This window comes from Canis lupus, chromosome 22 (assembly GCF_003254725.2).
Source record: "Canis lupus dingo isolate Sandy chromosome 22, ASM325472v2, whole genome shotgun sequence".
NCBI classification, from domain to species: Eukaryota; Metazoa; Chordata; class Mammalia; order Carnivora; family Canidae; genus Canis; species Canis lupus.
In genome coordinates, this window is record NC_064264.1 from 9318424 (window position 1) to 9340915 (window position 22492).

At 37.9% G+C, this 22492-nt stretch overlaps 1 protein-coding gene across 7 annotated transcripts in view; it reads left to right on the top strand.

Annotated features, from left to right (window-relative positions):
• Positions 1–20693, top strand: part of MTRF1 (mitochondrial translation release factor 1) — a 49299-nt gene extending 28606 nt beyond the window's left edge. For 5 of the 7 annotated variants that reach the window (XM_025478155.3, XM_025478156.3, XM_025478159.3 and 2 more), the window contains exons 8-10: positions 13295–13431; positions 15791–15889; positions 20354–20693. In XM_025478155.3, the coding sequence (XP_025333940.1) occupies positions 13295–13431; positions 15791–15889; positions 20354–20467 (350 nt within the window). In that variant the 3' untranslated portion in view covers positions 20468–20693. Of the gene's footprint in view, positions 1–13294; positions 13432–15790; positions 15890–20321 lie in introns of all 7 variants that reach the window. The other 2 variants (XM_049099346.1, XM_049099345.1) reach the window with 2 other exon arrangements.
• The last annotated feature ends 1799 nt before the right edge of the window (positions 20694–22492 follow it).

A 22492-nucleotide genomic window follows, 5' to 3' on the forward strand; every position in this document is an offset into this window, starting at 1 on the left:
CCTTCCCCGGGAACTACACTCAGCATCTCAGCATTAAGCTACCACAGCTTTGAACTCTGTGAGCATCTGGGCTTTATCTCAGTTTATTTTCTCAATTTATTTTGTATATCCATTAGAAAGATGTGTTTTAATAACAGAGTTTTTTTGGGGGTCTGGGAATGCTCAAAAAATTTTCCGTGTAACTTAGTGATAATTGCTCTTCACTTTACAACATTTGGCCTATGAAAGATCTTATAGGAATGTTCTTCTTTCTGATAGCAGGGGAGAGACTATACTGTGATTTCATTTCTTAGGGTTAATAATTACTTCATCATTTTTATATTTGCTTACTTCTCTTTGATTCAGTCTTCCTTGTTCTTCCAGAAGTTCTGTAGAATAGAATTAACTAGATTTTCTATTGGGCTAATGCATTGTGGCACGATCTCTGATAGAGCCCTCCGTTATCGTGCTTTAGTCTGGAGCAGTTGCTCTCCAGGGCTGCAATGCAGAGGTTGTTCTGGACACTGACAGGGAATTCCTTTCCACCCTATTCTGTGCTGGAGCCTCTTATATCTTAGGTCCCATCTCATCTCTCTTAGTTTACTCCTTCATTTTAGTGAAGTCCTTCAAGTGATTTCCTGAGAAGAGATGCATGAGATGAACATATTCTGAAAATAGCTTTATTCTGATCTCCTAATTCACTGGGGATGAATACTTGGTTGGAAACCATGTCCTCTTAGAACATTTTACACTTTTGTCATTCATTATTTCTAATATTTTTAATTAAAATTTAATTTTCAGAATTTAAATTTTGAATTCACAATCCCGAGCTTAGATCAAGAGTCAGAGGCTTAACCCATTCGTTCTGTTTGTTGCCTTCAATATGGAGACTCCTGCCCTTTAGTTCTGAAATCTTTTCTTCAGTTATTTCTTATTCACTGTTTTCTTTGTTATTCCTGGAATTTCTGTTAGTCAGATGTTAGATCTCTTGGATTTACTGTTTGTCTTCTTTTATTTTCTCTCAAATTGTTCATCACTTTGGTTTTAGGTTTTTTTCCCCCAACACTTTTACTAAATTTTAAAAATTTGTTCTTTTTAAAAATATTCACAAATTCTTTATTTTCAGAATTGTCCCATTTTTATAACATCCTTTTGTTATTATTGATGCATTGTTCTTTTTTTATTCAAATATATGAATTTTAGTTTCCCTGAAGTTTTCTCCTCCTTCATACAATGTCTCTGTTTCCTTTCAGTTTATTTTTTTCTGTTTCACTCTTAATTTCTGGTCAGAAAGGTCAAGGAATTCTTTACTGTCTTGATATATACACAATAACAGTGAGGTTCTAAAAACTCTTAAGTGCTTGGGTGCCACTTACCCGCTAGTAAGTTTCACTTTAGGGCAGTTAGATGATTAATTCACTTTTTTATTAGGAACTCCCAAATGTCAAGGTTTGTAGATCTTTTCTAATTCACTTTCTTATTAGGAACTTCCAAATGTCAAAGATTGTAGATCTTTTCACTTGAGTAGTTTGTTTTCTCCTGATAGGATCCTCTGAGATTACATTTAAGAGTAAGGTCAAGGTCTCACCATTTAGTAAGCAAACTTCCTTAATCCTCTTGTTTTCTTTCCCATGTCTCATATTTAATTTCCTTTGTGCCAAGTGTCAAGTCAAACTTCCCTTGTTTAATTCTCTAAAGACTATACCTTTTGCCTTCTACAGACAGAGGGAAGGGACTTAGAGATCTACTTCAGGACTTTCTGATTTTAGTCCTCAACTTCTAAGTACCTGGTGCCTCAGTTCCTGAGCCTTTCTGCTACTCAGCAGGGCAAAAAGGCTTGTTTCTGGTCAGCTATCCAACTACAAGGAGTAACGTCTCACCTTCCTCCCCACTGCTGAGTCATTTACCCTTCTTCCATAGGCTTTCTGCCTTTATATATTGTGTTTGGGGCTCTGTGCATCACCTGTTTTTATTTTGTATTTACATTTCTTTTTCTTGTTTTAGTGTCATTTTTAAAAGAAAGAGGAGGCCATCTTGAAATCAGATGTCACCTTTAAATTTTAAATTCATTGTCAGCCAATTATTATTGCTTGTTCTCTGTTTGTAATAGCAAAAGTTGATGTAGCCTAAATATCCAGCAACAGGATAATTTTATAATGCCTCTCAAGATTTCTTTGATTTTTACTCCCTAAGAAACTAAAAACTGGGGCATCTGGGTGGCTCAGTGGTTGAGCTTCTGCCTTCAGCCCAGGGTGTGATCCTGGGGTCCTGGGATCAAGTCCCACATCATGTTTCCTGCTGGGAGCCTGCTTCTCCCTCTGCCTATGTCTCTGCCTCTCTGTGTGTGTGTCTCATGAATAAATAAATAAAACCTTTAAAAAAATAAATTTAAAAAAATTTTAAAAAGAAACTGTAAACAGAATATATACACAAAAGAACAGAAAACATTTATAACCATTCCCAGTAACCACTGTTGGCATATATCTTTTTTTTTTTAATTTATTTTTTATTGGTGTTCAATTTGTGTTGGCATATATCTTTGCTGTATATCTTTTCAAATTTGCTCTTCTATGCATATAGAAATGTATCTTTTTTCACCAAAAATGAGGTGATACTTTTTGTAGTTTACCATAATTTACCTAAGAAATCCACAAATTTTTGGATACTTAGTGTGTTGTGCTTCAACCCTGTATTGTGGGATATTCTATATTATAAACTGTCCAGAATAGTAATAATGAGCTTAAGCTGAATTAAAAATTAAAATGAGAAAAAGGTAAAAGTAATAAAAATTATGACAAAAATGAACCAGAATATTTTAAAAACATATCTTTGTGCAGCTATAAATTACTGACTTTACAAAAAGTGACCAATATTTTTGTTGCCAAACTCACCTTGGGCTAAATTATTTTTTAGCCACTTAAGATCGATTCTTTGATCTAAAAGAGGCCCTAAGGCTTACCCTCAAACCTTCCCTTAGGCCATGTATTACAAGGCCTACTAGGGCTTATGAATCCATGTTATGAGCAGGTGATTTCTTAAGTCAACTGTGTACTTTGAGGTTTACTGTGACTTCAGTATCTATTGCAAAGAAAACTGAGCCTTTCTTCTAATCTGTCTACTCCACAACCCTTAGAATGGGAACTATGTCCCTGTTAGACTTGAAAGTGAGAGCTATAGGTCATTTTTCCATTTCCCTCTTTTACATGGACTCTGAAGACATATTTTTTTTCTAACCTAATGCTTCTATAGAACTCCATTTTTCAGCCATTGGAAGAGTGGTACCATGGGGTTACGGTTAAATGTTTGTTCAGGGAAAAGTTACCTTTTTTAGTGAAATTTATCAAATTGAGATGAAGACAAATTAATATTTTCTACTTTAAAGCAGGCTTTTTAGGGATGCCTGGGTGGCTCAGCATTTGAGCGTCTGCCTTTGGCTCAGGGCGAAGATCCCAGGATCCGGGATTGGATCCTCCCTCTACCTGTGTGTCTGCCTCTCTCTCTGTGTCTCTCATGAAGAGGTAAAAAAATATTTTAAAAAATAAATAAATAAACAAATAAAGCAGGCTTTTTAGTTTCTTACTAATTAATGAAAGTGGACTTCTGTAGTTCTTACAATGTATTCCTTCATCATCATAGATTATAGATAATCCCTAATTCTTCCAAATCAGATTTAATTTTTATATCATTTTGTACTTTTAAGATTACAGGATTTTTATTTAATCTTTGATTATGTATAATTTATTTCATCTAATCTAAGAACTATTTCATCTAATCTAAGAACCCATCAATTGAAAGAGAAATCACTATTTTGTTGCTATGAAGAAATATAAAAAATAGTACCAATTAAGTTATCATATGCCAATAAGGATAAGATGCATCTCAAGTTCAGAGATGTTAATTTTCTTTAATGGGCTATTTAGAATGATACATGGTATATTTGTTCTCATTTATAGTTGAAAATCTTTTTTTTATTTATTTTTATTTTTTTTTATTTATGATAGAGAGAGAGAGAGAGAGGCAGAGACATAGGCAGAGGGAGAAGCAGGCTCCATGCCGGGAGCCTGACGTGGGATTCGATCCCGGGTCTCCAGGATCGCGCCCTGGTCCAAAGGCAGGCGCTAAACCTTTGCGCCACCCAGGGATCCCTATAATTGAAAATCTTTTAAGTAATAATGTAGTTATTTAGCAAATGTATATTAAATACCCTCTTGGTACTATTCCTACCTAGAATTTTGGAACCTCCTGTAGAGTACTGAAACAACACTGAGAGAAGTTTTTGATTTTTCAAAGTCCTTTTACAGTTTTTCACAACTCCAGCATCTTATTTCAATAGCTCTTCTAATATTCAGCCTATCTCCCCCCTACCCAAATTCTCTATTCTTAAGGGAATACTTATGATTAAATATTCCTCAGCAGAAAGTATATCAAAACATATAATGAAGTGATTCCCTTGGGAATTACTGAGCTGATAAGTAAGTCTTAAGCTAAAAATTCTGACCTTAGGCACTGGATAGGAATAGTACCAATGTATAAGCAAAACTTACTACTGGTCAGCTGAGAAGAAGAGAAATTTGAAGGAAAGCTTATGAATGTCTAGCCTTCTCGAAATGAATATTTTCATATCTTTTGGGTGGTGCAAAAAGAATACCAGATTCAAGACAGCTCCAGGCAAATGCCTGAAGATGAAAGCAAGTTGGTGCCCCAGCCCAAACACATGACTGCAGTAAAGCAGATAAGAGAAAACCAATAGAGGTGAAGCCTAGGCATTCCTACTAAAAATATTAGCAAGTATAGATTGTAGCTTACTTAGGGTGAAAACATAATTTGGGGAGTAGAATTTTGTTTTGTTTTGTTTTTGGAGAGTAGAATTTTGTAGGAATTTTTTAAAATTTCCACCAAAATAGTTGCCATAAACAACTTAGCTGGCCTAAGCTAATATGGTTTTTGGCTTTTGTGGTTCAGAAAGAAAAGTACTTTTCACCTCTAATGTACCTGAGAGCAGGATGAGAAACAAACCTTCAGGGTGATAGCTGTAAAGTTAAGAATAGCACAACCTGAAATTTGAAGGGTCACTATTTCAGGTCCAGATTTGGGCTAAAAGCCACACAAACCCAGAAGTTGGCTAATGAAAATATGTATGATTAGATGTGGGATTAGCTGAATACAGAGCCAGGACAACTGAGAAACATTCATTCTAAAGTCTCCCTTGTAAAGAGTTTTAAATGATTTCTTTTCATTGCTTTCTATACAAAATCGACCCTTGAACAACATGGAAATTAGGGGTGCCAACCCCCCCAACTCTTGGCAGTCAAAAATACACAACTTTTGACTATCTTAAAATTTAATTACTAATAGCCTACTGTTGACCAAAAGCCATGCCAATATCATAAATAGTGATTAACACATATTTTGAGTTGTATACTGCATTCTTATAATAAATTAAGCTAGAAGAAAGGTTATTAAGAAAATCAAAAGGAAGAGAAAATACATTTATAATACTATACTATAAAAAGAATTTATATAAGTGAACTTGTGCAGTTCAAACGAGTGTTGTTCAAGGGTCAACTGTTTATTCATTTTTATTTTTCTCTTTTCATTGTATTTATTTTTAATTGCCATGTAATTAACTTAGTGGTATGTTAGTTTCAAATATATAATATAGTGTATATATATATGTAATGTATATATAGTAATTTAACAATTTTATACATTATTCAGTGCTCATCACATTAAGTGTACTCTTAATCCCCATCACCTACAACCCCTCTGGTAACCACCATTTTGCTCTAAATATTTAAGAGTCTGGTTTTTTGCCTCCATTTTTCTTTGTTTTGTTTCTTAAATTCCATATATGAATGAAATCATATGGTATTTACCTTTCTCCGACTGACTTATTTTGCTTAGCATCATACACTGTAGCTCTGTCCACATCATTGCAAGTGGCAAGATTTCATTCTTTTTGATGGCTGAGTAATAATATTCCATTGTATATATTTGCCACATCTTTGTTATCCATTCATCAGTCAGTGGACATTTGGCCTCTTCCAAGTTTGACTATTGTTGATAATGCTGCTATAAACATTGGCATGCATGTACCCTTTCCAGTCTGTATTTTTGTATCCTTTGGGTAGATACCTAGTAGTGCAATTGCTGGATCAAAGGGTACTTCTATTTTTAACTCTTTGAGGAACTTCCATACTGTTTCCCACTGTGGCTGCACCAGTTTGCGTGCCAAACAACAATGTAAGAGGGTTCCCCTCTCTCCGCATCCTTTCCAACACCTGTTGTTTCTTGTGTTGTTAATTTTAGCCATCCTGACAAGTGTGAGGTGGTATCTCATCATGGTTTTGATTTGTATTTCCCTGATGATGAGTGATGTTAAGCATCTTTTCATGTGTCTGTTAGCCATCTGAATGTCTTCTTTGCAAAAACGTCTATTCCTATCTTCTGCCCATTTTTTAACTGGATAATTTGTTTTTCAGGGGGTTGAGTTTGGTAAGTTCTTTATAGATTTTGGGTACTAACCTTTTATCAGATAATGTCATTTGCAAATATCCTCTCTCATTCTGTAGGCTGCCTTTTAGTTTTGTTGATTGTTTCCTTTGCTGTGCAGAAGCTTTTTTATCTTGATGATGTCCCATGATTTCATTTATGCTTTTGTTTTCCTTGCCTCCAGAGACATGTCTAGTGAGAAGTTGCAGCAGCCGAGGTCAGAGAGATTGCTGCCTGTGTTCTCCTCTAGGATTTTGATGGGTTTCTGTCTTACATTTAAGTCTTTCATCCATTTTGAATTTATCTTTGTGTACTGGCACAAAAGGAGACACATAGATCAACGGTACAGAATAGGGGTTGCATTAAATATGTAGATGGCTTTGGGTAGTATAGACATTTTAACAATGTTCTTCCAATTCAGGAGCATGGAATGTTTTTCCGTTTCTTTGTGTCCTCTTCAATTTCTTTCATAAATGTTCCATAGTTTCCAGAGTATAGATCTTTTACATCTTGGTTAGGTTTATTCCTAGGTATCCCTATGGATTTTGGTGCAATTGTAAATGGGATCAATTCCATGATTTCTTTTTTTATTTATTTATTTTTTATTGGTGTTCAATTTGTCAGCACATAGAATAACACCCAGTGCTCATCCCGTCAAGTGCCCACCTCAGTGCCCATCACCCAGTCACCCCCACCCCCTGCCCACCTCCCCTTCCACCACCCCTAGTTCGTTTCCCAGAGTTAGGAGTCTTTCATGTTCTGTCTCCCTTTCTGATATTTCCCACCTAGTTTTTCTCCTTTCCCCTTTATTCCCTTTCACTACTTTTTATATTCCCCAAATGAATGAGACCATATAATGTTTGTCCTTCTCCGATTGACTTATTTCACTCAGCATAATACCCTCCAGTTCCATCCACGTCGAAGCAAATGGTAGGTATTTGTCGTTTCTAATGGCTGAGGAATATTCCATCGTATACATAGACCACATCTTTATCCATTCATCTTTTGATAATCCCTTGATTTCTTTTTCTGCTGCTTCGTTGTTGGTGTATACAAATGCAACGAATTTCTGCATGTTGATGACTTTGCTGAATTCCTATATCAGTTCTAGCAATCTTTTGGTGGAGTCCTTTGGGTTTTCTATATAGAGTATAACATCTGCAAATAGTGAGAATTTGATTTCTTCCTTGCCAATTTGGATGCTATTTATTTCTTTCTGTTGTCTGATTGCTAGGATTTATAGTACTATGTTAAACAACAGTGGTGAGAATGGACATCCCTGTCTTGTTCCGGTCCTCTCAGTTTTTCCCTATTGGGGATAATACTAGCTATGGGTCTTTCATTCTTGGCTTTTATGATGTTGAGGTATGTTTCATCTAAGCCTACTTTGTTGAGGGTTTTTATCAAGAATGGATTCTGTATTTTGGCAAATGCTTTTTTTCTGCATCTTTTAAGAGAATCATATGGTTCTTATCCTTTCTTTTATTAATGTAGTATATCATGTTAATTGATTTGCAGATGTTGAACTACCTCTGCAGCCCAAGAATAAATCCCACTTGAGTGTGGTGAATAATCCTCTTAGTATACTGTTGGATCTAATTTGCTAGTATCTGGTTGAGAATTTTTGCATCATGTTCATCAGGGATATTGGCCTGTAAGTGTCCTTATCAGAATGGGTTCTTTGGTTTTGGAATCAAGGTAATGTTGGCCTCATAGAATGAATTTGGAAGTTTTCCTTCTATTTCTGTTTTCAGTTTTTTGGGGGAGAGGGTTAAGATTTTTTTTATTTTTTATTCATGAGAGACACACACAGGCAGAGAGGCAGAGACAGGCAGAGGAAGAAGCAGGCTCCCTGAGGGGAGCCTGATGTGGGACTCGATCCCAGGACCCTAGGATCATGCCCTGAACCGAAGGCAGAAGCTCAACCACTGAGCCACCCAGGTGCCTTCCATTTCTGTTTTTTGGAAGTTTCAGAAGAATGAGTATTAATTCTTCTTTAAATGTTTGGTAGAATTTCCCTGGCCCTGGACTTGGACTTTTTGTTGGGAGATTTTAATTACTGATTTGATTTAGTTACTGCTTATAGGTCTGTTCAAATTTTCTATTCTTGTTTCAGTTTTAGTAGTTTGTACATTTCTAGGAATTTGTCTACTTCTTCCAGATTGCCCAGTTCATTGGCATATAATTGCTCATAATATTGTGTTATAATTGTTTTCATTTCTGTGGTATTGCTTATGATCTCTTCTCTTTTATCCAAGATTTTGTTTATTTGGGTGCTTTCTCTTTTCTTTTTGATAAGTCTAGCTAAGGGTTTATCAATTTTATTGATTCTTTCAAAGAACCAGCTCTTAGTTTTGTTGATCTGTTCTACTGTTTTTTGTTTGTTTGTTTTTATATCATTTATTTCTGTTCTAATATTTATTTCCCTTCTGCTGGCTTTAGGCTTTATTTTCTGTTCCTTTTCTAACTCCTTTAGGTGTAAGGTTACGTTGTTTACTTGAGACTTTTCTTGCTTCTTGAAGTAGGCCTGTATTGCAATATACTTTCCTTTGAGGACTGCCTTTGCTGAATTTCAGTGGTTTTTGACTGTCATGTTTTCATTTTCATTTGCTTCCATGTATTTTTAAAAATTTCTTCTTACATTCTTGGTTAACCCATTGATTCTTTAGTAGGATGTTTCTTTCACCTACATGCATTTGTGGTCTTTCTAAATTTTTTCTTGTGGTTGACTTCAAGATTCATAGCATTGTGGTCGGAAACTATGTATGGTATGACCTCAGTCTCTTTGTATTTGTTGAGGACTGATTTGTGACCCACTATGTGATCTGTCCTGCAGAATGTTCTGTGTGCACTCGTAAAGAATGTGTATTCTGCTTTAGGATGGAATGTTCTGAATATATCTGTTAAGTCCATCTGGCCCAGTGTGTCATTCAAAGCCCTTGTTTCCTTGTTGATTTTCTACTTAGATGATCTGTCCACTGCTGTGAGTGGGGTATTAAAGTCCCCTACAATTGTTGTATTATTATCAATTAGTTTGTGTTTGCTATTTATTGATTTACATATTTGGGTGCTCCCAAGTTGGGGACATAAATATTTATAATTGTTAAATATTCCTGATGGATAGACTCCTTATTTATGATAGAGTATCCTTCTTCATCTCTTGGTACAGTCTTTGGTTTAGCTCTAATTTGTCAGATATAAGTATGGCTTTCTTTTGATGTCCATTAGCATGCCACATATTTCTCCATCCCTTCACTTTTAATTTGTAAATGTCTTTGGGTCTAAAATGAGTCTCTTATAGGCAGCATATAGATGGGTCCTCCTTTTTATCCATTCTAACACCCTATGTCTTTTAATTGGAGCATTTAGTCCATTTACATTCAGAGTAATTCTTGATGAATATGAATTTAGTGTCCATTGTGTTACCTGTAAAGTTGGTGTTTCTGATGGTGTTCTCTCTTCCTTTCTAGTTTTTGTTACTTTTGGTCTTTTTTTCCCTGCTCAAAGAGTCCTCTTTAGTATTTTTGCAGGGTTAGTTTAGTGGTCACAAACTCCTTTAGTTTTTGCTTGTCTTGGAACTCTTTATCTCTCCTTCTATTCTGAATGACAGCTTTGCTGGATAAAATATTCTCGGCTGCATATTTTTCCCATTCAGCAATTAAATATATCCTGCTAGTCCTGTCTGGCCTGTCAGGTTTCTGTGGATAGATCTGTTGGGAATCTGAGATGTCTTCCCTTGTAGGTTAAGGATATTTTTCCCTTGCTTTCAGAATTCGCTCCTTATTCGTGTATTTTGTGAATTTGACTATGATATGTCTTAGTGATGACTAGCTTTTGTTGAATTTAATGGGAGTTCTCTGTGCTTCTTGGATTTTGATGTCTGTTTTCCTTCCCCATATTAGGGAAGTTTTTAGCTATAATTTGCTCAACTAAACCTTCTGCCCCCTTTTCTTCTTCTGGGACTCCTATGATACAAGTGTTATAATGCTTTAAAGAGTCACTGAGTTCCCTAACTCTGACTCTACATTCATGATCTAATACCTTTCTTTCCCTCTTTTCAGCTTCATTATTTTCCATAATTTTATCTTCTGTATCTATATCCTTGATTTCATCCATCTTCATTATCATTGCATCCAGTCAGTTTTGCATCTTGGTTATGGCATTTTTTATTTTAGCTTGACCAGGTTTTTAATTCTATTATCTCTGCAGTAAGGGATTCTCTGGTGTCTTCTATGCTTTTCTCAGCTCAGTATCCCTTATAAGTTGTTTTAAATTCTTGGTTCAGGCATCTTATATCTGTATTGATTAAATCCCTGGCCGTTACTTCTTCCTATTCTTTCTTTTGGGATGAATTCCTCCCATCTTGTCATTTTGTCTAGATCACTGTTTTTTGTTTGTCTTTGCGTGTGATTGTTAGGAAAGCCTGTTATATTCCTGCTCCTGACAGTAATGGCTATATTAAGAAGAGGTCCAAAAAAAAAAAAAAAAAAAAGAAAAAGAAAAAGGGACCTATACTGTCTTGGGCCTGGTCCTTCAGGTGTTTCAGAGTGTGCACTCTGCTGTTTTGTTTTGGCTGCTCCTTCCCTCAGGTGAATCCTCTGCAGTTTCTCCTTGCCTGCAGTGAGGGGTGTTTAGGCCTTTCCTGGTGTGTGGCAAGGTTTTAACTAGGTGTGTTTTGGTCTGTTGTTGATGTTTTGTTTTTTGTTTTGTTGTTTTTTAATAAGCTAGATCCAGGGCCACCTGGGTGGCTCAGTCAGCTAAGCATCTGCCTTTGGCTCAAGTCATGATCCCAGGGTCCTGGAATTGGGCCCTGCTTGGGGCTCCCTGCTCAGCCAGGGAGCCTGTGTCTCCCTCTCCCTCTGCCTTTCCCTCTGCTTGTGTGCATGCGGTATCTCTCTCTGCACCTGTCGAATAAGTAAATAAAATCTTAAAAAAGAAAAAAGAAGAAGAAGATAGATCCTATTTCCCCTAGAGCTGAAGGTTTGCAGCACTATGTGATCAGTAGCCTTAGTGCCCTTGAGGAGATTGTGCTGGTGTTCTGGGGTGGGGCCTGCTGTGCTGAGTCTCAGGTGGACTTGCCCTGCTGGCGACAAACCTGCAGGGCGGGGCTTGGTGTAGGCGTCCACTGGGGGGAGCTGTGTTGCTCACCGGAGTCAGGCCGAGCTGACTGGCAGGGGAGAAAATTGCATCGCCCAGCTCTCTCCTGGAGCTCTCCTGGAGCAGGGGGTTCCCACCAGCCCCCTTCTGGAGGTCCTCAGTCACCTCACAACCCCATCACCCCTCTTGTGTCTCCGGCTCCCATCAGATCCCTGCCTTTACCCTGTTTATATCAGAGCTGCCCGCCTGCTAGGGGGCACCCTGCTCCTCTGTGTTTGAGCTCAGGCACTGGGCTGCATTTCAGAACTCCACATCTTAGGGACCCACGCTGCTCCTCTGGGGGAAGGTCTCGCCACATTGTGGCTGGTGCCACTTTGTCCCAGAAATGCAGTCAGTCACACAGCCACACAGTGGTTTATGGGAAAGCGCAGCTAAAAGGTTTGTTGCCCTCAGATGGTGTCTGTTCCCATGTAGGGAACAGGGACCACATCAGCGCTGCTAGTTCTGTCCCCTGAGAGGCCGAGCCAGCACTCCCAGGTGCACTCCAAGAAGGGGAGCTGGTCCCCCCATGGGATCCAGGGGATCCTCAGACCACGCTGCCCACCTCCAGGTCTCCACCCTCCCTTCCCACCAGAGCACCACAAAGCACAACCCCACCGATGGCACAATCTCCTAAATCTTCTGGCTTTGCACTCAGTTGCTCATAAAAACTAGTTGTAGACAGCCCCTCTCCTTTTCCCAGTCACTGGTTTTGGGAAATAGTTTTTTGTGTGCAGTCCCTGGCCTGTTGCTTCTCTCTCTCTCTCTCTCTGTCTCTCTCTCTCTCTCCCCCTCTCTCTCCCTCTCTCTCCCCCCCCCCTCCATGTTTGGGGCTCCCTCCTGTCCACAGCACCTCCCAGCTCTTCTCTCCCCCAGATCAACTCTCCACAGCTCCTACCTAACACAAAGTGGCCGTTTCCCTACCTGTAGATGTGCAGTTTATGCTCTCAGTCCTCAGATCAATTTCTTGGGTGTTCAGATGATTAGATATTTATCTAGCTGTGTTTGAGGGGTGAGGCAAGCTTAGGGTTCGCCTACCCCTCCACTAATCTAATTCCTAAATACATACATTTATAAATACCTATCTGCGCGCGCGCACACACACACACACACACACACACACACACACCATGTCTTCTTTATCCATTCATCTGTTGATGGACACATGGGTTGTATAAAGTCATTCTTAAAACATCAGCTCTGTGTGAATTTGTGGTTTAACGGGGAAAAGCTGAGTGCCCCTTGACTAAAACAGAGACTGGAGCAGCACTGCATGGGGGTGGCAGTAGTTCACTCTCTGCAGGGCGGGCTGTCGTCTGAATGAGCTGGGATGGAGAGGCAGAGCTGTGGGACTGAAAGGATGTGTAACCATCTGCAGATGCTACTGCCTTCAGTCTTCTCCTCTGAAATATCTTACTCAGATATCAGAATCTAAATAGCCAAGCTACTGCTTTTACCATCATGATGGTAAAAAGATAGATACAGCTTCTAAAGTATGCTAAGTCTAAAATTGTTGTAATCCCTTGTGATCTTTTCCTGATTAACCTTTCCCCCTTTAAAATGTTCCTGAGGTCTGTCCTTTTTTTTTTTTTTTCCAGTTTTATTGAGGTATAATTGACATCTCTGTTCTGTCTTAATTTGGCTTTTGTAGGCTTACAGTAGACCTCTGATCCTTGTTATTTTTCAGGGCTTGTAGTAGAATGCCAACAAGAACGATCACAGATTAAAAATAAAGAAATAGCTTTGCGAGTGTTGAGAGCTAGACTCTACCAACAGATTATTGAGAAAGACAAGTGTCAGCAACAAAGTACTAGAAAACTGCAGGTAAGATTTATATAGTATAAATAAATAAGTATAAAGAACTGTGGGGTGCCTGGCTGCTTCAGTCCGAAGAGCATATGATTCTTGATCTTGGGCTCATGAGTTCGGGTCCCATGTTAACTGTAGAGATTGTGTAAAATTAAAAAAGTAATAATAATGCCTCTGCAAAAAAGTCATCATTTTGTGTAGAAAGTGGAGTCTTTGTTCTGGATCAAATGGGAATATTTTATAGCATAGGGAAACATGCTTATTTGTTAAAAAGCAATAATTTCATTGTATATGGGCTGACAGATTATGGCTCAATTTGGAGTGCCGGTTTGCACGTAAATAGATCAGGTATGCATAAACTCAGAATTTATTTCCCAATTGTTTCCCTCCAGTGTTTGTATCATGACTGTCTTGAGGGGAGGTTAGGTTAAAAGATAAAATAACTCTCTGGAAATTAGGAGATTTGCAGGTTTGGTTTTTTTTTTTTTTAAGATTTTATTTATTTACTCATGAAAGACACAGGCAGAGGGAGAAGCAGGCTCCATGCAGGGAGCCCGATGTGGGACTCGATCCTGGGTCTCCAGGATCACGCCCTGGACTGAAGGCGGCGCCAAACCACTGAGCCACCCGGGCTCCCCAGATTTGCAGATTTTTAATTGAAGAACCTATGCTGTTGTTAAAACTCTGGGATCAAAAGTAAATGGCACTGCAGAAAAACTGGTAATGGTGATTGCTGATTAGATGTGGGGACAAAGGGTAGAAGAGAGATTTCCACTGTAGATATCTTTTATACTTTCTGAATTTTGTACTGTATTAATATATAGTATTATTTATTCAAATATATAGATAAATGCTAAGCAAAATGAATAAATGTCATTGTTTTTAAGTAAACAAATTATAGAATTTTAAATTCTAAAAAATGTAAAGTTGGTCTTAGAGATTGGAAGAGAAAGTGGAATAACTGCTTTTGTGTTGTTTGCGGATGGGTGTGCTACACTAAATTTGGAAAACTTTGTGGCCTTTTAGGATAATGAATTATATCAACTTAAACATTAATTATCCTTTTGGCCTAGATGTCCTGATCATCTCACACTTTTTCCCTTCTAGCTTTCTTTACCCACATTCTAACTTCCGAATATTGAAAGTGACAGGATTAATGGAATACTAATCCTCTGTGGTAATCCTAGATTGTTGTACAGCATCAGTATACACGTATGCAGATAGGAATGCTCATTCACAAACCATTGCTTCTTGGCACATGAGTGATAGCAGAAACACTAAGAACTCAGTGACATTTGACCTGATAAAAGATATTGGGACTTACTTGCTATTTGGCATTGCAGTACCAGATGTTTCACGTAGTAATTTTTAAAATAAGTAATTCATATTTGGCCTAGTGCAAATCGTGTGTGTGTGTGTGTGTGTCTTCAGAAATTCTTGTTTTGGGCCCCAGAAAAGACCTCCATGCCTCCCAATTAGCTTCTCCATCCGTGTGAAACCCTTTAGTAGCTATTTCTAATGCTTAGATATGATATATCTAATATATTACTAATATATCCAGTAGCTTTTATAAGGAAGGCATTATGTCAGGTTTTCAACCTTGGCTCCATTTATCACCTACAAAGCTTTGTCCATGCTTCAGGCCCCACCCTCCAAGAGTCTGATATAACTGATTTGGGTGAAAGCCTGGGCATTAATTTGATGCTTTGGGTTAGTAGTTCCCATACCTAACTGGTTGCAGAAAGGATGGCCTGGGAATGTTCTAAAAAGCCATAATCCCTGATTTGGTATATCCAAGGTTAGACTTTAAAATCTTTAATTTTTTTTTTTAAGATTTTATTTACCTGAGAGAGAAAGAGAGAATGAATGAACAGGGGTAGGGAGAAGCAGAATCCCCATTGAGCAGAGAGCCCAGTACAGGACTCCATCCCAGGACCCTGGGATCATGACCTGAGCCGAAGGCAGATGCTTACCTGACCAGGCACCCCTGTAACTTTTCTTCTTAACCCCTCAAGCAAATGATATGAGACTAAATTAAGTATAGCTGACCATCAGAAGAAGTTTTAAAAGTTAAAGGTTTTAAGGGACACCTGGGTTGGCTCAGTTAGTTAAGTGTCTGCCTTTGGCTTCAGGTCATGATCCCAGGGTCCCGGAATCAAGCCCCACGTCAGGCTCCCTGCTCTGCAGGGTGTCTGCTTCTCCATCTCCCTCTGTCCCCCCTAGCCGATGTTTGCATGCACTCTCTCTAATAAATAAAATCCTTTAAAAAAACCTGAAACTGTTATAATAGAAAGGCCATTTACAAGCACATCTTCTATTGTAATAAAGGTAACTACAAAGTTAAAATATGAATTGCCTTTTTGTTATGGCACAGGTAGGAACAAGAGCCCAGTCAGAGAGAATTCGGACATATAATTTCACCCAGGATAGAGTCACTGACCACAGGATAGCATATGAAGTTCGTGGTATTAAGGTAATATAACTGAATATGCTTTATGTACCTTTGCTTTTCAGGAAAGTATACTCTAATTTTAGGGGGTTATGTCTAAAGTATTAGACATAACAGGTAATTTAAAATCATTAAACTGGCTTAAGACAGTACCCTCAAATTTGCAAACATTCATATTAGGTTGTGGGTAAGAAATGGGGTCTTAGAGGCAATTTGAAACTGTTCTCTTTGACTTCCAAATTCTTTGCTTTGCAATCACAGTGTATTAAGGTATATTCAATATACATGTATACAGTATATCAGTTTTCTATTGCTCTGTAACAAATTACCATAAACTTCCTGGCTTAAAATAATATTTATCTTACGATTTCTCCAGGTTAGAAGTCCGGGTACAGCAGAGCTGAGCTCTCTGCTCTCGGGTCCTAAAGACCACCCACAGCTGTTCTTTAAGTAGCCCCACCATACGCCCTTTCCCACTTTGAATCTCTTGCAGGAATGGCTTAGGCCTTTATAAGGGCTCACCTATTTAGGTCAGGCCCACCCCAATAATATTCCTTTTGAATGACTCAGCATCAACTGATTAATCACCTAATCACTGGAGTGAAATCCCATCATAACACAGCTTCTGCCTCCATGTAAGGGAGAGAATTCTGCAAGGTGTGTACACCAGGGGGCATCTTCGAGGTCTGCCTACCACGATGGATTGTTCTTTAGATTCAGGAGTTATAATTATGCTGTTGGGGAAAGACCCTGCCAACATGGTTTGAACATTAACTTAACTAAATCCCATTTGGCCAGACAACTGCCGTTAATACGTTCATAATGAAGCATAGGAAAATTCGCCTTTTGCTTCCCCTGAGGGGAAAAATGAACCGGTTCTCATAAAGAACTGTGTACAAAAGGCAAGATTTTGATTTTTTTTTTCCTTGATGCCATCTGATACGTAGGGCTTCTTTCACTTTGTCCCATTCTGTACTCAAAATTAAAGTCCTAATTTTACAAAGGAAATGTCTGTGTTTTTCAAATGTTTAAAAATTTCTGTGTATCTTATGCCACTTCTCCTGTCTTCTCAGCAATTTAAGACTGTCTCAAATAGGAACATAATAGCCTTGTCAAAAAAGAGAAAATATTTGCTAACTTCCCTTTCCTCAGGAAACACACATAATAACCAAACAGATTTGGCCATATTGTTCTGATTACACCATATTCTTTCTGCTGTTTTTCTGGTAGTGGCGACGCTGTTCCCTGAGACGGCTGCATTCTTACAGCCGGTAATATTTTTTAGAATAGCCCTTGGGTCTCCAGTTAGTATTCAGTCTTGAAACAGACGCAGGTTAAGTGGCTCTTACAGTTATAAAATGTCTGGCTTTTGGCTAACATGTTATAATAACTAAACTAGCATGCCAGACTCAGAAATAATAAGGGAAATTATATTTGTGTGCTCTCGTAATGATTAACCAGCCTACTGGGAAGGAAAAATACCATCCCATATTAGTGAAAGGAGAACGTTTGGAAATGTCATGGAAAAAATGTAGTACAACATTAAAATCTGTATGAAGGACAGGAAAGAGACGAGTAGGATTGAATAACTTAGGGACAGAATAGCTGTAGATAAGGCAGGAAAAGCAATAAGGGCCTTAACCCCGGGGGTGGGCAACAACCATAGAAGAGAATGGAAGGAGTGGAGAGGAAAAAAAGTGGCTGTCTGTTTGGGGGACTCAGCTCAGCTCAGCCCTGATCCTTTATCTTAGAGCCTGAATTTCTCCCTACTCCATTTATATAGTTCTTGATGAAGCTGCTCTGCTCTGACAGCATCATGATCCTGACCCAAGACAATAATTGGTTTGTTTGGGGGAGGAAATCCGAACAAGCCCCCGCCAATGAGTTCCTTCCTTGCGTTTTTAAGCTGGAGACAAAGAGGGCCATTCTGTCGGCTAAAACTGACATGTGTAAAATTTACAAGAGGTTAGAAGCCACATTTCCAAACCATGAGGTGAAAGCAATGTTCAGTAAGAGATGAAGCTGATATTGAAAGGAGCAAAAATAGAACCGGATGGAAAGAATCTTGACGAGAGTAATCCCGGCCTCCATCTATTCCTGTGGCCAGCTTCATTCCCAGGGTGGTGGCAGTAGCCTTTCCATTCCTACCCTTGGGTTCTATGAGATCACCTTGTATTCTTAGTATGAGTTATCTTGTAGGTGATTTTATTTTTATTTATACTCATCTAGATCATAGGCACAGACTACCTGTAATACATCGTTTTTATGCTGTTTCTCAAAGTCCTTGTGCAAATTCCTTAACATCAGCCTGTCTCCTGCCCTGCATTGGAAATTTCCCCTCACCCTCTCCTGGCTCTGTGCTTTGTTTCCATGCCTTTCTTCAGCCTCATTTCTTTTGACTGAAATGCTCTGCTTGTCTCAATTTGGAGAAATACTGTTCTCTTTTTATGACCTAACGCAAACTTTTTTCTTCCTAAATTATTTCCTGTTGCCACCTTCTTCTTAAAATTAACGTTACAACCCTCACTTGCTTCTTTTTTAATTTCTTGCCCTGATTGTGGTCCCTAGCTCTGTCCCTAGATGATGAGCTTCCGAAGGTTAGGAACCACAAGTCCTTCATCTTTGGTCTTTGTACTCTGGCTAATCCAATCAAACTCTAGTTAATCCAATCAAACTCTGGTTAATCCAATCAAACTCTAAATGTGATGAGATTATCAGTTAAGAGTGATAATCTTTTTAACATAATTTCCAAATGATGAAATCACCTTGGCAATACCATGATAATTTGAGCTCCGGGCATGCTGGTTTTATAAGCAATTTCCATCTTATGCTCCAAATGGTATAAATTTTAATTTTAAAACTTCATCATGGGGCTTTTGCTTTACTTTTAAAGTTAATTGATGTTTTAATATATGCTGGTGTTTTGTGGAATACAAAGATAGTAAGGCATCTTTTCTCCTACAATTTAACTTGAGAAGTGAATGTATACACTTAACCTAAAATTCAACTGTAAGACCATTCAAGAAGTACCAAATATAAAATTAGTTAATGCCAGGGAGTTGGGTGGTATAGTCGGTTGAGGGCTTGGCTCTTGGTTTCAGCTTGGGTCGTGATCCAAGCTCGGTACTTGTATCAAGCCCCAATTTGGGCTCCATGCTGAGTGCAAAGTCTGCTTGAGACTCTTTCTCCCTCTTGCTCTGCCCCTCCTCCCTGCTCTCTCTCTCTCTCTCTCTCTCTCTCTCTGAAATAAAATCTTTCAAAAAAAAATTTAGTTCACTCCTACATCAAAACTTCAAATGTTCTGTGTTCCAGATGCTGACATAGAAATATTTCCATTAAGCCAATGTCTAGATTTTGAACATTTCTAAAATACAAGACTACTAATTCACTGTTCCCAACAACTCTGTTACACAGAATTTCTATAACACGGGAAAGGTACATAAAGTTACTATTTTAGTGATGAACTGTAGGGAAGACTACAGAAAGGTCTAACAACCTTTTCACCCAGTAGACTTATTTGAGGTAAACATAAGCAGAGTATTTTTCTGAACTTTTTATTTAGAAATGTTCAAGTATATACATTTAAAGACTGGTTCAATATACACCCTATACCTAGATGCAACAGTTGTTAATATTTGCCTTCTCTTCCTTCTGCCTCCTATGTTGCTGGTGAGCCATTTGAAAGCAAGTTGCAGACCTCAAGACGCTTGTCCCCTAAATGTTTTGGCATAAATATTTTCTTCGTCACACAGGGCTTCTAGATTTTAAAACTGCCGTATTTCCAATTTGAGAAAAAAACAAAACTAATAAAAGCCACTTATGGATTAAATAAAATTTAAATTTGAGGGTTGGTATGAGAAATGTGAGCTGAAATGGTCTGGGGAGGGCCAGAGGATTTGGGGAGCAGAGGTTAGCAAGGAGCAGGTGTGCGTGTTAATGTGGCAGCAAGGTGCCTGGGGCGTTGATTGAGGCATTTCAGTCTTTTTTGCCCTTGGGAAATAATGTGTTATGAATGAAAAGGGTAGGATTTTCAGGACAAGACTAGGAAAGCCTTATCTTTTCTGGGAAACAGAAAGAGAAGGGATTCAGCAAACATCATCCCAAAGGTAGTTTGAGATCCTAGAACCCTGTTGTTAGGAAAGTCAAGCAAAGGAGAGAAGTGGTCAATTTCAAGTTGATTCAGATCTCCTTTGTTTTGTTGTCTCCAGAGTTGTTGGAAAGAGTCAACTCCCAAAAGATTGATTTTTAAACAAAATGCTAATGTAAACAATGAAAGAAAGAATAGAATTCCATTTACTCGTTTGGATACACTTTTTATAAGAAGCCAGTATAACTGCAAGTGTTCATTATATTATAGAACCACTTTAGTAACCAATTATTGCTATTAAATAATGACTGTAAAGAAACAAAGTAAATATACATTTAATTCTTTGCTTTGTTTCTCCTTTATTTCTAGTAATCAGGTTTTTATAATCCCTCTTCTCCCAGGAATTTCTTTGTGGGGAGAAGTGTCTGGATCAGCTAATTCAGAGACTGCTTCATTCAGCGGATGAAGAAGCCATTACTGAATTTTTGGATGAAAACCTAAAATTGGGAAAATAAATGCAGATTTGTTATTTATTATTATACAAATGAAATGGACCTGTATCACGAAACAGCTGTTCATAAAGTACAGCTAAAATTGCACAGTACGTACAAATATATTTTTTAATGAATTAAGTCACAATTCTTGACCTAAGAGCTTGTAAAGTATAGCCCAACTCTTCAAGCAGAAAACAAGTGTGCATTGTTAAAAAGAGAAATAAAGTATTGAGAATTGATTATATGATACAGGTTTATAGACTTTGTAAACCCCTATTTCAAGAAAAAGTATTGTTAATCATGTTAAAATTAGGCTTTAAACTGCTACTTTTTTTTTTTTTTTTTTTTATTCATAAGAGACAGAGAGGGAGGCAGAGGGTGAGGCAGGCTCCCCGAGGAGCAGGGAGCCTGATGCAGAGCTCGATTCCAGGACCCTGGGATCACGACCTGAGCCAAAGGGAGATGCTCAACTGACTGAGCCACTCAGGTGCCCCTAAACTGCTACTTATAAATAAAAAGTACATAAAAGTTGTGAGAAATAGGAGTCAGTAACATTGACATCTCCAGGTTACAGACTGTTGAGCTCTATGAGAATGAAACAAATTCTATAAACTACAAGCCAATATTTAAAATAAACTGTCTGCTTGGCTTTTAGTTCTTATTTTTCTTTGGCTTAATTTATGAGCATCAACAGATGTAGTATAAAGTGACTAATTCTCTATGCCTGGTTTTGTGCAGTGATGCACACAGAACCCAGTCCTTACCTCACAAAGCTTCTAGCTGAGTGACAGAGTCAAAAGGGAAACCACCAACTCTAATACAAAGTGACAGGATATATTTGGTAGCTGTTCTCAGGAAGTTTCTTGAGTAAAAAAGAGAGGGGTTATTATTGTAGATATTCCTCTTTTTTTTGTTTTTTTTTTTTGTTTGTTTGTTTGTTTGTTTTTTTTATTGTAGATACTCCTGAGAGAGAAATTATATACCAAGGAAAGACTGGCTAAAGTAGAGTTTTAAGACCAATGGAATTAGGAGGTAAACATAAAGTGAATTTTTTCCCCTCAGTTTTTTATTTTGAAAGTTTTCAAGCACATGGAAAAAGTTTTTTAAATAATTTTTAAGAAATAGTGCAATGAACTACTAGGTATTTCAGATACAGAAATACAGATTCAAAGGGGTACATGCACCCCAGTGTCTATAGCAACATTATCAACAATAGCCAAACTATGGAAAGAGTTCAAAGAATGGATAAAGAAGATGTAGTAATATATACAATGGAATATTACTCAGCAACCACAAAGAATGAAATCTTGCCATTCACAACAATGTGGATGAAGCTAGAGAGTATTATGCTAAGTGAAGTCAGTCAGAGAAAAACAGATACCGTATGAGCTTACCCATATGTGGAATTTAAGAAAGAAAATAGAAGAACATATGTGAAGGGGAAAAAGAAAAAAAGGAGAGAGGGAAACAAGCCATAAGAGATTCTTAATCATAGAGAACAAACTGAGGGTAGATGGAGGGATATGGGTAGGTGATGGGCTATATATGGGATGGGGATTAAAGAGGGCGCTTGTGATGAGCACTGGGTGTTCTATTGAATCAATGAATTCCACTCCTGAAATTACTATGTTAACTAACTAGAATTTAAATAAAAATTTGAAAAGAAAAAAAGGAAATAGAGACAAACCAAAGCAAGCAACGAACAATATATACCCTAGAGTTCTATTACCATTTTGCTACAGTAGTTGTTTTTTGCTCTCTCTGCACACATACACATACATAGGATGGTTATTCGACCATTTAAAAGTTAGTTGCAGACCTTGTAACACCACACCAAAATATCTCAGCATAGCCTGAGAATAAGGACATTTGCCTACAAAATCGTAACTCCATTATTACACTGAATTGTACAATAATCATGATTATACAATACGATCTACTATCTATCGCATATTAAAATTTCTTTAGTCTTTTTAGTTGTTTTGTTAGTTTTGTGCAATCCAGGATCCAACCAAGATTCACACATTGTATTTGGTTGTATGTCTT